Source organism: Anabrus simplex, chromosome 3 (assembly GCF_040414725.1).
Source record: "Anabrus simplex isolate iqAnaSimp1 chromosome 3, ASM4041472v1, whole genome shotgun sequence".
Taxonomy (NCBI): domain Eukaryota; kingdom Metazoa; phylum Arthropoda; class Insecta; order Orthoptera; family Tettigoniidae; genus Anabrus; species Anabrus simplex.
The window spans coordinates 130657688-130674505 of record NC_090267.1 but is presented as its reverse complement, the minus strand read 5'-3'; the positions used below and the strand labels follow the sequence as shown (position 1 = coordinate 130674505).

Sequence of the window (16818 nt, the reverse complement as noted above, 5' to 3'; positions counted from 1 at the left end):
CCTTCAGTAATTTCCCCATTCTTAGCTTTGTGCGTCTTACCTCAGTCATCTTTTGTATTTTTTCCCATCTTTAACTTTGCTACAACAACTCACTGATCTCCCTCAACAGATCCATTTTGAAGGGCTGTTATATCAACCAGCATTTTTCTGTTCCCTTTCTCAACCAAAATGTAATTTGTTAGGGTTTTGATTTGTTATCGCAACTATATCTTATCTTCTGAATCTTTTTCTTTCAAAACCATGCATTACCAATAATCAGTTTATTTCTTCTGAAAGTCTATCAGAATATCTCCTACCTTGTTTCTCTTCAATATCCGAAATGATCCTATAATCTCATCCACCTATCTTGACTTATTTGGACATTCCTCCTATGACTACAACTTGTCTTGTATATGGCTTTCCAGGTTTTCAAGGTATTCCTCTAGATCTGTATCTGTATTTCCTGTTTGTGGAGTATGCCCTTGAATTATATTTGCTACACCTGTTTCAAGTCTATCTTACCTTAACTCTTTCCAGTCTGATTGTGAGCATAGCCCATAGTAATTTTTGACAATTCACTAAAAATCAAGAACAAGCTGTGCATGCATTCTGGTGACTACATTGTGTTTCATGTTTTAGTTATGAGAGTATTTCAACAGATGGCTGTATTATCTGTCTTAGTTAGAGAATTTACGATATCGATGAGTATCACTAAGTACGCTTCTTGCAGCAAACAAGTGCTTGATGAAAGTGATATTTTCTATATTTTATGAAATTGTAATTCCTCATATCTCGAAAAACAGAAAACTTTGCTAATAAGTAGATATTCTTATGTATGCATGAAAATATGAAACGCACGGGAATATGTGGTAGGCTATAAAATGAATTCCAGTCATAATGAAATGTAAGAGTTTGTTTCAAATTCATATTTGGATGGCAATATTTTCATTTCTGCATAAAATTATAATAATGTACCTTCAGTATCATCTTCACTCTGAGAATCTCCGCTAACATCACCTTCTGAGCCACTATTGTCACATAAATATTTATAAATAAAATTTCATAAGAGCTCCCATTTTTGTTACTGTTATTACTATTATTAATGAACAATTATTATTTTTATATCATTTTCATTGTTGGGTTTTTGTAATTGCAATGCACATTTTACATGATCTAGGGTAAATACTTTATAATGGTATTGCAGAAAACTGTACTTACTTAGTTGACCATCAGTTTTTTATTTGGAAAACATGGTTTAATATATAAACAAATTTAAAATCTCAAGTGCTAGCTGATGTGAAATAAACAACATTTTCCATTACCAGATGCTCAAACAAGCACAAAGAAAAAAGAATCATGTAAATATCTCCTATTGGTACAGAGAGATATATATTTTTTTAAACACTTAGTCCAATCTGGAACGTTTGTTAGGGATAGTCAGGCTCAGAGTGGAATGGGTTAATCACCCTGTCATTTACACTTTTCACCATATCTTAAGTCTTGTCTAATTATGAAGCCTACACCATTTCTGGCTTCTTTTCTTCGACTGTAGTATAATGTATGAACCGGGCGAGTTGGCCGTGTGGTTAGGAGTGCGCAACTGTAAGCTTACATCTGGGAGTGAACCCCACTGTCGGACCCATTTTCACACCAAGCAAATGCTGGGGCTGTACCTTAATTGAGGTCACTGTCCAATCGTCGCCATAAGACCTATCTGTGTCGGTGTGACGTAAAGTAATTTGCAAAAAAAAAAAAAAATGTGAGTCAGGTTATTTACCGCCACCCAACACTCGGCGTGGAGACAGACGTTGGTTGCCTGTGTGGTCTACTCTCTATTACCACAACAGATTTATCTAGCCAGGTTGATAGATTGCTTAATTCAAGTTTTTATAATTATGCTGTAAGTGATTTTTTTTTAATTATTTAAAATTAAATACAAAATTGTGAATTATTTAAAACTGGATAGAAACAGTAATAAATTAGTCTTCTTCTTCTTCTCCTTCTCTGGCACGATTAGCCCCACTAACATGCGAGGTTGCTGATGTTGATCCATCTCTTCCATTCATTTCTGTTGACTACTAGGTCATCCTCCAATTCTGGTTCTTTGAGGTCTGACATGACATTAATATTATGCTCTAGCTGTCAAACACAGAAATGAAGAATGCTTCGAATGTATACAAAACACACAAAAATACTTAGAAGGTAATTAAAAAACTTGATTGTCGAAACATTATGCTGGAAGGAAGTAGTGGTCTTCATTTGATTTTATTTATTTCGACACAGTTCATAATCATTAAGATCACTGATGGGACTGAAAACCTCACTCCTGGTCTAGATTCAGCAGACCAAGTTTTTCTAGCATTGTAATTTCTTCCTTGAAAATCGGCACACCGACCAACCAGTCTAAATATTACTCTTTCTTGAAAGAAAGACCTAAAAGCTGGTAAACCTTGATGCCTGTTTGAGTAAGTTGTGGGTCACCTTTATGGAACTGCTCCTTCCTAATTATTTTCACCAGCAGGATGCAAAGATTTTTTTTTTGTTTTTTAATTTTAGCATAACACCCGGATGACGTGAGTAATTTTAGTTGTATGAGGGAAGAGCCTTTCACATCACAATCCTAATTATTTCTGCTTGCTTATTTTATGTTGGGGATCTTTCAGCCACAAACTATTTTTCAAACTTCCAGTACATTTGTACACAGTAGGGATCCTATCATACTTTTCTTCATGTTTGTGATGTTTCTACAAATTTATTTCACATTCTTAACAGAGGGTAATTTCAAAAACATCATTCAGTTAACTTTGAAATGAGTATGAACTCTTAATGTTGACAGTGTTAAAACTTCAAAAGAATGCAGGTACAGTGCACTCCCGATAATTTGCAGTAATTAATGCACGCACTTCCGCGAATCATCGGCAGTCATTTTTAAAAACATATCAGATGTAAAGCTTTTCAGGCGTTTGCTCTATTAACCAGCGTTTCGTCTTAGGTCTGACACTAGACTCGTCAGAGTGGGATGTGTCAGACCCTATCCACTGACGCTGGGTGTATGCAGGTGAGCTTGTCAGAAGCCTATATATGAGGCACAGTCTGATAACTGCATACGGGAGATAAATCTCCACAATGGAATTATTGCCCGCCTAGCAATTCCGAATGGAAAATTCTAAATTCCTATGGAGGGAATTAGATATTTTTCACCAATAGAGCAATAGACGAAATGCTGGTTAATAGAGCAAACGCCTGAAAAGCTTTACATCTGATATGTTTTTGACATGCTCTATTGGTGAAAAATATCTAATTCCCTCCATGGGAATTTAGAATTTTCCAGTCATTTTTAAGCCTGGTAAAAACAAAACCATACGTTAAAATAATGAAATGTATTTTTATGAACAAGCAGAAAATAATTATAACACTTCACATTGTATTGTAAGACATACTAGAGAAAAGTTACAAAATGCCATGTGGATTATGCCAACATTCGTATCTAACGAAAAAAATAGGTCATCACTTTTTGTTTCTTAGACGATTGTTCATTTTTTCTAATTTTGGATCGTACATTTCTCAAGAAAACAATATCTGAAATGAAAATTCATCTCTCTTTTATATGTATGAGATAAGTGTGTCTATAGAGACACTAGGTTGGCTGTGGGGAAACTTTCGGAATTTCTGTTGCATCACTCCCGCATTTGATATCATCTGAATCTCCATCTTCCTCACCAACCATCAAGTTCCGTACATATCCTCCTCACTTTCATGTCTGAAACCATAATCATCCTTATCGACTTCTAACCACTTAATAATGTCACTTTTTCTGTGCCGGGCTGAGTGGCTCAGACGTTAAGGAGCTGGCCTTCTAACCCCAACTTGGCAGGTTCGATCCTGGCTCAGTCCGGTGGTATTTGAAGGTGCTCAAATACGACAGCCTCGTGTCGGTAGATTTACTGGCACGTAAAAGAACTCCTACTAAATTCCGGCACCTTGGCGTCTCCAAAGACCGTAAAAGTAGTTAGTGGGACGTAAAGCAAATAACATTATTATTATTATTATTATTATTATTATTATTATTACTACTTTTTCTGCATCTTGGCATTTATCCAGGTGTTTCAGTAATATCATCATCGTAGTGAGACTACGTTGCCCGTTCGAAATATCGTCACTGAAGCAGGCAAATGCTTGCTCTTCACCTAGAACAGATTTTCATGATTGTACGAGCGTAGTAGTGGTAATTTTGTCCCATGACTTTTTGACTGCATGAAGAGCATCCAACAAACTGAAGTCCTTCCAAAATGTTGGAATATCGATGCCTTCCTCAACCAATTGCTGTAACAGAGATGACCTGTAGTTCTTCTTTAAAGCAGCATTAAAGCCTTGGTCCATAGGTTGGAGAATAGAAGTTACATTAGGGGGAAGGTATTTCACGTAAATATCACCTTCTTTAAGTTCACTTTCATGTGGATGAGAAGGCGCGTTGTCAATCAAGAGCACTGCTTTGATTGGCAGTGACTGCTTAATTAGGTAGGCCATCACTTGTTTCACAAAATGATTGTGAAATCAGTCCTTAAATATCTGTGTGCCCATTCACGCTGCTTTTTGATGGTAGTACTGCAAAGGTACATTCTCTCGTTTAAAACAACGGGGTTTTCTGGATTTCCCTTTCGCTAATAATTTGAATTTATGATCATCGCTTGCCTTAGCACTCACCATAATGGTTATTCCTTCCTTGGATATTTAGCGGCCTGGGGCTTGCTGTTCTTGTTGCATCACTAATGTTCGGGACGGTAAACATTTCCAATACAACCCTGTTTTGTTTGCATTGTAAAGTTGTCTAAGGTCAAGCTGTTCTTTTTCAATGAATGATTGAAATTCCTGTGCAAACTTTTCAGCAGCACCCGTGTCTGCGCTGAGACACTCTCCGTGAATAGCAATTTCTCGTATTCTGTAGCGTTTCTTAAACCGCGTTAAGCCAGCCAGAAGATGCTTTAAAATCGCCTTCTAAGCCAAGAGCATCGTGAAAATATTTTGCTTGCTCAGCACACATTGGGCCAGACACAGGAATACCTTCCGCTCGTTTTTTATTAAACCACCGTATCAGGAATTTCAATCATTCATGTCCGATGTTCTCATTGATTTCCAGGATGATGAACAATCACAATTAGCAGAAAATTGTATGATGGTTTTACTTTTGCTTCTTCTGTCTCTCACTGTTGGTTCACCCACACCAAACTCACCGGCTGACTTTGATGATGCCTTGCCTTTCTCCAGTCTTTCTATAATTTTCGGTTTTTCACTGAGGGTTAACCTTTTATATTTCATTTTTCGACCGCTCATATTGAAAACTCTTACTACTGACTTATTCAAAACTCCGAAAAGACTTCTGCACTCCGTTCACACTTCTCAAGTACAGTAGCCCACAATACACTCGCTGCCGGCACACCTACACTTCACTTGGCTTACAGTTCAGCGACCTTGGGCTGTAGGGAAAGGGAGGGTAAATTCCGAGTGCATTCCTCTTTAATTGTCTCTGCTTCCAAGATTACGGTAATCTATGCTGTGCCACGCGCTGCAACATGCTTGAATTTTTCCAAGTTGCCAGCATTCTGGCAGCAGTGTGCATATAGGCCTACTGCTACATCGTAGAGAAACGAAGTCCAGTCTCCTCAAATATTAATGATTTCGTCTCCACGCATCGCATTAAAATTCTTTTAAACTAGGCAAAGATAATTTTACTCAGCATGATGATTAGTCGGTGTAAGACTTAATACTTTTAAAAAAACTTTCTGAGACCCCCAAATTAACCTCACTGAAGCTACTCTGCCAGAAAAAAAAGCATGCAACATCCTCAAGGACAAGGTCATTTTATTCACAAGCAATGTGACAGATAGTTCATCATTGCAGGAGTATATATGATTACAAATTGAGACCAAATGAAACACATGTCACATTAAAGGGTGCCCAAAAAGTTGCATCAATACACAGTGTACCCCACCCCTCTCCGGCAGCAATGCAAGCGTGTATTCATGCATGCAAACTGTCAAAGGTGCTGAATGATACCTTGCGACAGACTGTCCCAAGCATCTTGCACCTTTTGATGCAATTCAGGAGTGGTTCTTGCACACTCTGGAGAACATGTAAGTTCCCGCTTCACTATGTCCCATATGCGTTCAACTGGTGCAAGATCCAGTGATCTTGCTGGCCAGGGCAGTTGGTGTACACCACGTAGAGCCTGTTGCATTGCAGCAGCTATATATGGACGTGCATTGTCCTGCTGAAAAAGCACATCACCTTCTTATTGAAGAAATGGCAGTAGCACGGGGACAACAACCTGTGCAATGTAGCGGACACTGATTACGTTACTCTGCAGAAACACCAACTGTGACCGCAAGTTGTAGTTGCTGTCCCCTACACCATGAAGCCTGGGGTGGGACCTGGGTGTCATGGAGAAATGCACTCTGGAATAGACCGCTCACCAGGTCTATGCCATACATGCATACGTCCATCACTTGCATACATACAGACAGAACCTACTCTTGTCACTGAATACAACAGAGCACCCTTCCCCTCTCCAGTCGACTCTTTCATGATACCAGAGTAACTGTGCTTGGCAGTGTTGTGATGTCAATGGTAGCCTGGCCAGAGGCACCGTATCATAATCCTTTTGTAAGCAGACAGTTCCTAATGGTCCTTGGTGACACAGCAGGTGCAACATGTAATTGGATTTAGTTCCTAGATGATGTTCGATTGGCCATCGCTGCTCGCACAATGTATCTATCTTGGCATGCGTCTGTACTACGCGGATGTCCGGAGCCTGGTCTACAGGTGTGGGAATGTTCCACAGACCACTGCTGAAAGCAGCGACACACCACCGATACATTGCGTCCAACTTGTGCAACAATCCGCCAATACGTCCATCCAGCTTCCTGCAGGCCCACAATGCGACCCTGTTCAGATGGCTGCAGTTGTTGAATAGGAGCACATACTTTTCAGCGGGGCATGGTTGTACCCTAGAATGAATGTTGCAAACACTATTCATCTCTAATCTCAGCACAGTTACTGCCTGCTGAATCAAAACAGAATACACATGGACAGGCCTCCCAAAGGCTAGGTCACACTTGGCGATTTTATAGCAGCGAGTCAGCTAGCAATGAGTACTCGCTGTTTAAATCGCTCAGCGTGACTAAAAAAGTCCCTACTTGCCGTAAGCCCAGCGAGAAGGAAAATCGCTGCGAAAAGAGTTGGACATGTTTAACTTTTCTCGCTGCTAGCTAGTCACGTGATCACCACGCAGCGACTCATTGCCTTGTGTGACAGCGTAATCGCTGGGACAGGAAATGCACAGTAGCGAGAAGTTTTAGCTTAAAATACCTTATTAATATACTTTCCAGTGTTATCATTTAAAATGAGTAATATAAAGTGGTCAGGTGATCAGATAATACCATTTCTGGAGGTTTTACGGAAATATGAGGCCCTGTGGGACGTTTCGACCTGTGATTACATGAAAGGAGGTCGTAGAGCCAGTGCTTATTCTAAAATTATCAGTGAATTAAACGAGTTGGGATTTACGGTTACGCTACATGAGGCTACAGGACTGCCGACAGTATGGTTCGAACCTACTATCTCCCGAATACTGGATACTGGCCGCACTTAAGCGACTGCAGCTATCGAGCTCGGTAATAATCCGCAATTGACCTCATGCGCTGTAATTCTCAACAAACGTCTTGTAACATTACACCACAATCCAACAGACGATATTATTATAAAACACCACGAAAATTACACAAAACTCAGCAAACTAGTCTACTGAAACGCAGAAACACAATGTTATCGCTGCTTGTACCTCTACATACTACCTCGCTTGAGTCTTTGTAATGTGACATAAATTCTCGTAGCGATTTTACTATCAGCGAGAACTCGCAGCTAGAACTAGCAACGAGAATATCGCCAAGTGTGACCTAGGCTTAAGTGTCATCTGATCGATGTCCATGAAAAATGAATCATTCACACAACAACCCTTCAGTATAACATATTGTACCTTGGTACATCTGAACACAATCCTTGAGGATGTTGCATGTTTTTTTCCAGCAGTGTAGTTTCTATTTGTAAAAGTAATTTTTTTAAAGGCAAAAGTACGAGGCAAAAGTTTCATTGTAGAGACAAAATTTTAAGTTATTTATAGAGATATTCATGCCAACTGGGGAACTTTATTTGATAACCTAGAAGCTGAAGTCTGTCACATAAACCAGTATTTATTACTTAAAGTTACTGTGTTTGTTGAAATCTTGACCTGGCTGTGTGATTTTTTTTACTCTGGTAAAACTTATAATGGCCTGGTTATTCCTTGGCTTGCAGAAATTTAGAGAAGGCTTTGAGTGAGTTCCACCCAGATATCATGGTCTACAATGCTGGTACTGACATCCTGGATGGAGATAGACTGGGACTGCTTGCTATTTCACCACAGGTAATGGAATTTATTATTATTATTATTATTATTAGAGAGCCCGTGTTTCTCCACAGCATTCATTATAAATAGATCAGATAACGTGTCTTGATATGAAATTGCTCCATGCGATGCCCAGATACCTTTTGAATATCTACATTTTGGATTTGTATCACCTCTTAATTATGTGTCAGGTAAATTTTTGTAGATTCCTTTATTATGATGTTGATTGATATTTTATTAAATAGTTTGTAGTTTTAAAGATATTATTGTGTACGTTTAATTAAAAGTTTTAGTTTTCGATAATATTGTTTCGCATGGAGCTTTGTCCTTGTTGCAGTCCATATTGTTTGGGAAGTAGTGATAAGCGATAAGTGATAACTGTATGTATTTACACATCGCCCTATACATATGATGTACACGATTCCAACTGTCATTGAGACGGTCGCAAATCAGGCTACTGAACATGAAAGCTATGGATTCAACATTAATCTTGATCATTTGGGGCATTTTCTTTTTCACCCCTATATCACCCTCCCCCATGCTGATGGAGGATGAATTTGGACTTAAACAGCATCCAGAGTGTCGCAGTTCATCCCAGCAACCACGAAAAGTGTGGATTCGACACCAGTATTGGTCATTTTCGACCAGCCGTAGGGGTGCTAGGGGTGTCTTACCCCCACAATATTTTTCTCCAGATAGTAAGTCATATGTGTTCCAAGTTTGGTTGAGAGCTATGCTTGGACATACATACCTAGATACATTCATAATCTTGGTCATTTTGGACATATTCTTTTTCACCCTCTCTCACCTACATGTCGATGATGGCTAAGCTTAGAATTAAATGTCATCCGGAGTGTCATTATACATCTCAGTGACCCAGAGAAGTATGGTTTCAGCACTAATAGTGGTCGCTTTTGATTATTTGTTCATGTCACTCCATCTCCACCCCCAGATGTAGGAGTGGTAGGTGTCTCTTAACCCCATAGTATTTTTCTCGAGATAGTCATATGTGTATGAAGTTTGGTTGAGAGAGCTGTGGTGAAAAACACACATACATAATCTTGGTCATTTTGGAAATTTTCTTTTTCACCCTTTCTTCCCCCCACCTACCCCACCCCCATGGCAATGGTGGCTGAACTTGGACTTAAATGTCATCCGGAGCATCACTATTTATCTCAGCAACCCCAAAAACTATGGATTCTACACTCAAATAGGTTGTTTTCAATTACCGTATTTACGCGAATAATCCCCGCACCCTAACTTTAGGAAGGCTGATTTTGAAAAAAACGCCAACATTGACTCAAAACCTGCACCCCAATTTCTTGCCTCGATTTTTTTTTTGTTAAATATGCGGGTATTATTCACCTAAATACGGTATTTTTATATGTCGCTCCCTCCCCATCCACCCCTAGGGGTGGTAAGTGTGTCTTACTCCCATAGTATTTCTATCCACATAGTATTAAGTTATATGTATACAGTGTTTGGTTGAAATTGCAGGTTTGCATATAGTCGCCATCATTTTTGTTTAGCTTAGCTGATATTTTTACATAAATTGCACTTTGCACTTAGTGTGCAACTCGCTAAGTACAGAATGTATTGCGGGCTAGGATAAGCCTTTGCCTGCTATTATTGGAGTGGTCATTTGGTGATTAGATGTGAGGATTACTCAAAGCTGGCTGAACTTAACAACCTATCAATGCCTAATGATTCACCACCAAGCAATTCTGGAGAGAAAAATATAAAAATTAATAGAATCCGTCCAGTAGAGCAGATGGACTGGACAAAGCTGGTTTTAGTAAACTTCAATATATAGATATTAAATATTAATAATATTAGTATTATTAATGTCAGTAAATAATAATAATAATAATAATAATAATAATAATAATAAGTCTTCGACCACCATGTGCAGGCATTCCAGTATAACACCATTTTGGCTGCCGACGTTCCTTTTTATTCTGTCAGATGGCAGAGGAACAGGTCTCTGTTGGACAACCTATAGCTGAGTTTTAATTAATTGTGTCAAGTAAACACCAGATGTGTCGCTAGAAGTCTTTTACATGGCAACATCGCACAACATGGAGTGCCGAATGGACTTTTTTTCTATCCTTCAAAAATCCAACTATCTCTGTCAGGTTTGAGCCAACGATCTTGGCATCTGGAGGCCGACACTCTGCCACTGATTGACATAAAGAGCAGTGAAAAATAATTTCACCATGGTTTTTATGGTAAATAAATACATAATACAAAGCACCTGAAGACATCTGGTCAGAGAGTGACATCATAGTAACCACTGAAACTTTGACAGAACCACTCAATCTTACGAACCACTACTCAATCCACTCGCTTGCAGAACCAAAGCTAAGAGGCTGACCAGAGGGAGGGGTCTCCATATTCTACAAACCTTCAGATGGATCAATCAATAAAATCTTTAAGAAACACAACTCGGTAATAATGAAAACTTCAAAATTAACAATAATAGGATTATATATAACGTACGGCTCCTCCTTAGAAGACACAATAGAGATAATAGCTGAGTCCATTGCCCAAACAAAGTCAGACAAGAACATCATCCTGGCGGGAGATTTCAATTGTAGAATTGACAAGCCCAGCAATAAAACGAGGGCCGTGCTGAATATGCTATACGAAGAAGGATACACCCGGATCAACAAATCAGATGAAATAACTTACGTCGCTCATAACAGCACAAGTGTGATCAATCTAGATTTTTACAGAGGGAACATCTTCATACGGAATCAAAGTGGTCTTTGGACGGCATCCACTGCTCCAGTTACATAACATTTTCCCTCAGGACGACCATCACACTCAAAGAACCCAAAGAAAATGCGCCGAACAAAATAACCAAAAGAACTTCCAGACAGATAGACGTCAATTCCTTAAACAACAACACTAGAGCAATATATGAAGCTAATTAGCATCTAAAAGCCAACAACATAAACCGTTCGTTGGTAACGATACAAGAAGCCCTAAAAACTGCAACCATCCCAATCATACAAAGGACAGCAAAACCATGGTTCAATACAGAATGCTATCTGCTGCGAAACGAAGTTCTGCAAGCCCTACGTGAGGCCATTCTACATAAAGAAAGGACCGCTCTGGAAATATACGCAGTCAAACTTAGAGTACAAAGTCATGCTGAAAGCAAAAAAAGCACTATATATAGAAAATCAAGCCCTTAGGGAGGCAGAAGAAGCACTTAAAAGAACCTTTTGTAACCAGCAGGAGAATGTCCGATAGAAAACAAGCAGAAATCCAAAAGGAAGTATGGGAAAAACACTTCTCACAGATTCTGAACCTAGCACAATCGCAAACTGCATACAACACTAACTACCACACAAGAACTAGCCCAGTCTCACAATTCACAACAAAGGAAGTGAGAGCAGCAATAAAGGAGACAAAAGACAGGAAGGCGACCGGCACAGATGGAATCTACAGTGAGATGCTAAAAGACTCAGCAGAAACACTAAGTGAGCTATGGACAGACCTGTTCAAGAGATGCGTATCATAAGGGTAATACCAGACGAATGGAGGAAATCCACGATAAAAGTCATCTACAAAGGTAAAGGCGAAAGCAACGACCCAAACTCATACCGTGGTATTGCCCTGGAGAACACCATTTTCAAAGTCTTTACAAACCTAATCCTCAAGACACTCACTCCGGCACTAGATCCAATGGTCCCTGAACAGCAGTTTGGGTTCAGGAAAGGAAGGTCCATCTTGCATGCCGTAAGCAATCTATTAAATGACGTAGAGGAAGCTCTTAGACATCCCAAAGGAATATTTCACACAGTATTTGTAGACTTCATCAAAGCTTTCGACTTATTGACCAGATCAAAGCTTGTTCAGAAACTAGAACATATATGTTAACGGAGGACCATGGATTCACACGGGTAATAAGGAGCATTTTGGCCTACAACAAAGTGGAAGTATGTGACGGAATATTGACCTCAAAAGAAATAATCCAGACAAATGGAGTTCTGCAAGGGGACACACTGAGTCCCACCCTGTTTAACGTCGCGACAGCAGACATCACAATGATTCTAGAGGAAACAACTTCAGTTTCTCTCTGTTTATGCAGACAAAATGGTCCTGGGTTCCCCAAACCAGCAAGAGCTACAGAAAGTACTAAACCACCTTCACAATTGGGCAGTTGATAACGATCTCAGCATAAACCAGAGAAAGACAGTGTACATGGCTTTCTGAAAAGGGGGGAAAATTAGCAGTGGAAAACAAAATGACTCTCGGCGAAGAAGAACTCACGGCGGTTAATACCTACAAATACCTCGGCATCACCCTGCAAACAACGTGCCACTCTTTCAGACACCACATAAAGGAACAAGCAACAGCTGCCATCAGAGGAATATATGATCTGAAGAACATAACCAAACTCTCACTACGGACAGCAATGACACTCTTCCACGCCAAAATAACTCCCACTATCTCATACGGCCTAGAGCTAATATCGGAAAGGCTAACCACAACAGACCTCACCACGATAGAAAAAGTGAAAGCACGATTCCTTAAGAGAGCACTGGGCGTGGCAAGATCGTCACCGTCCAGACTAATCTATGAATTAGCAAGGAAACCTTTCTATATCAAAGACCTCCGATTCAAACTACACCTGTCATCTACCCTGCAAATGGAGAAGGTACTTGAGCAGAAGCATCTGAAGCAACAGGACATACCACTGGATTTTTACGCAACAGAAGCAATGACCGATAGACGATGGGCACAGGAAAATCAGGAACTAAGAAACCTAGTCACAAGACTCACCGTACACGGCTTCCATCACAAAATTTGCAAAAACATAAAATATCGTGAACCGAACAAAGAATGTATATGTTCTATGTGTGAGAAGCCATGCAACATATACCACATAACACTGTGTTGTAACAGGGAAAAGAGCATAGTTGACTATAGCAAAGACTATAGTCTCGAGCATCTGTAAATCGCAGTATATTGTGTGACAATATTTCATGCTTACTTTATAACCTTGAAACCTACTGTTGTATCCCATTATATGGCCATCTGGCTGCAATAAATGCTTATTTATTATTTAAATACATAATACCAGTAGAATAAACACAACAGGTCAGCATTAGAAGAGAGATCAATGGAAAGAGGAAATGAGAACCGTGAAAACACCACGAAACAAGGACAATCTTCACAACTTCAAATAGCCGGGCTTTCTCCTCACCAATTCCATTTCTTCTTTATCCTTCCTGGCCTCCAGTGTGTTGGTGCGACGTAAAGCAGCTTGCATTACCTGGCTGAGTAGTCTTACTGGGTGATTTGGTTACACTGCACTAAGCTTGCTTTCAGGAGATACTGGGCTTGAAACCCCCCATCATCAGGAGCCCTGAAGATGATTGTGTTCTGGATTTCCATTTTCATGTCAGTCAAATGCAAGAACTGTGTTACAAAAAAGGCAACGGCTCACTATTGGCATAAGTTCACTGAAGGACCTGCAACGTTAATACCTAGATGCTCCACCTGCAGCATTTGCATTGGCATATTTACTTCCAATGAGCTGTTGCCAACTGCACCAATTTTTTTTTTTAATTTATTTATTTTTTTCCAGCTTTTTTTGTTGGTCTGCACATCAAGTCTATATGTTCTGACACCGTGGTTAACCAGTTTGGGCTGGGCTGAGTGGCTCAGATGGTTGAGGCGCTGGCCTTCTGACCCCAACTTGGCAGGTTCAATCTTGGCTCAGTCTGGTGGTATTTGAAGGTGCTTGAACATGTCAGCCTCATGTCGATAGATTTACTGGCACATAAAAAACTCCTGCGGGACTAAATTCCAGCACCTTGGTGTCTCTGAAAACTGTAAGTAGTTAGTGGGACATAAAGCAAATAACATTATTATTATTATTATTATTATTATTATTATTATTATTATTATTATTATTATTATTATTATTATTATTATTAACAACCCATTTGAGTCCCATTGGTGGAAACAAATTTCACCATCAGCAGGGTAGGAGAAGTGGTGGTATTCAATTTCAAATCACTGAATTGTGTGCCAAAAGCCTGGGTTCAATTCTAGACCTCTCCGCAGTATTCACATGGAGAGAGGACATACGATACTCTTGATGGCGACCTTAAGCGTAAGCAGACACTCTTGGTGTTATTCAACAGGATTAGGCTATGTGCCAACACTGGGTTTCACGCTCTCCCTACCTTATCATCACCCCCACATCCCACATCCCACATCCCACATCCAGACACGCAGGTCGCCTATGGACGTCAAATAGAAAGACGTGCACCAGGCCTCTCCGGAGGTCACATGCAATCAATGGAGACACTGGCTGTGAAAGCCTAAGCTGTTATATTATCATGTCGCCAACTACAGTTTCAGGGTGTTACTACAGTAACTAGTGCTCATAGGGGCAAAAGATCCACATGGGTCGGCGCCCCGAAAATATAGCATTTAAATTATTTTTTTAATTAACTAGTGCTCATCATCTCTTCCAACTTAGTTTAATTTTTGTTTCTGGGCATCCTGCCATGTGTATTGGTTTTTCTCCACCTATGATTGTACTGTACAGTCTCTCCACCAATTACTTGGCCTTCCCCTTGGTCTCTTTCCTTCCACTTTTCAGTTCAAATATTTCCTTGCTCTTTTCATATTGCCATGTTAATAGATAATAATGATCTGAAAGCTTGTTTGATGTTCAGCATGTGTAAGATCATTTCAATTCTAGGTTTTAACTTGTGACCTCTTTCTGTCTTTCAGGGTATTATTCGAAGGGATGAATTAGTTTTCATGAAGGCACATGAACGCAGAGTTCCAATTGTCATGCTGACAAGTGGAGGTTATTTGAAACAGACAGCCCGAATCATTGCGGATTCCATTCTGAATTTGTTTGATAAAGGTCTTATAAGTGGACCTACTGGTAAATAATTCATCTAAACAAAAATGATAATACTCATTAGTTGTAATGTTGTCTATTTAGTTCAAAGAACTTCTGAATAACCTTAGGGCTTCCTAATAGCTAAGTGTTTGTAAGTGTTGAATGAGTTGATCCAGAGATTTAGCTGTGCTATTTTCAATTAAAAGAAATCAGTATTTGTGACACACATGTGAAGGATTGAATTGTTGAGCTGTTAAAATCTATTTGCTAAAAGAAACAGCTAAAGATGAGCAAAAGAAAATAAAGATACACAAACTTTTGTTAAATTAGATAAATATTGTGATGTAGATAATACTTTAAAGTTACTTTCTGACGTTTTGGTGTTCTAGTGTTTTTCTACTTGCTCAGTCATATTGAGTAGATGAAAATGTTTGTATTTGCTTAGCACAATCTTATAAATAGCATAAGACAAGGTTTTTTTTCAAAAGTGATATACAAAATATAGTTCACCAACTACTAGGTAAGTTCCACGAAGACAGAGTAATAAATTGATACAGTACTTGCTGCATAGTAACAGGGTTAACTACAGAGTAAAGATATATATTTTTAAAGGATTAGCAAGCTAGCTGAAACTGTTGCTCATCTTTGCTACTGCACAATTTGCATGTGGTAGAAAGGAAGTTTAGTATCCTTCATAAGGAAGATTAATACCACTTAACACATTCACTGCTGGTGACTTACAAGTGTCAGGGTATGCTGTAAGCCCATGCTACTAACACCTATATGTGGAAATCTGTACATAATACTGATATTTTTAACACAGAGTTCTTGTTTGTTTCAAGCATTTTGGCCTTGAAGAGGGTAATCTTGTTTTGGAGGTGATTGAGAATTAGAAACACTTGCTTTGCCTAATGGCAGGTTACGAGTAGTGACTGTCACAACAAAATAAAAATAAATACCGTTTTAGGGGAATTAGTTACCCTCTTCAAGGCCAAAAAGCTTGAAACGAACAATGACTCGGTGTTTAAAAAATATCATTATTATTAAGAATTTCCACACGGAAGAACACTTATAAGCATCAGTAACGTGGGATTACAGCATACTCTGTCACTTATAAGAGTCACCAGCAGTGAATGTGTTAATCTCTTAAGCACCTATTGTCAGTTCTACTAATATTTTTCTATTGTTTACTTTGTGAGTATTATTTTAGTTTCTGTGAAACCTCCCTCTTCATTGTAAGTCTTTTAGTATATGATGACAGTGACCAAACATTGTTATGCATTTGAAGAGGTCATGTTGTGAAAGGGAAATAAGACAGTATTTGTTCTTCCTTTTACTCATTGACATTGATTATTTTGTAATCTTAGAACTTAGAAATTCATGACCACTACATGACATAATTATATTATTTTGGGGATGTTAGGTTGTGTAGTAATTCTTATACACTGACGCATTTCAAACCTACAACCAGGATCGTCTTCAGAACAGTGACAAAGATGTTAGTGACAATAATATTAAT

General features: G+C 39.0%; 1 protein-coding gene across 1 annotated transcript in view; it reads left to right on the top strand.

The window, feature by feature from the left end:
- Positions 1 to 16050, top strand: part of HDAC11 (Histone deacetylase 11) — a 52271-nt gene extending 36221 nt beyond the window's left edge. The window contains exons 8-9 of the mRNA XM_067144204.2: positions 8329 to 8437; positions 15182 to 16050. Of these exons, the coding sequence (XP_067000305.1) occupies positions 8329 to 8437; positions 15182 to 15349 (277 nt within the window). The 3' untranslated portion in view covers positions 15350 to 16050. The remainder of the gene's footprint in view (positions 1 to 8328; positions 8438 to 15181) is intronic.
- Positions 16051 to 16818: the final 768 nt, after the last annotated feature.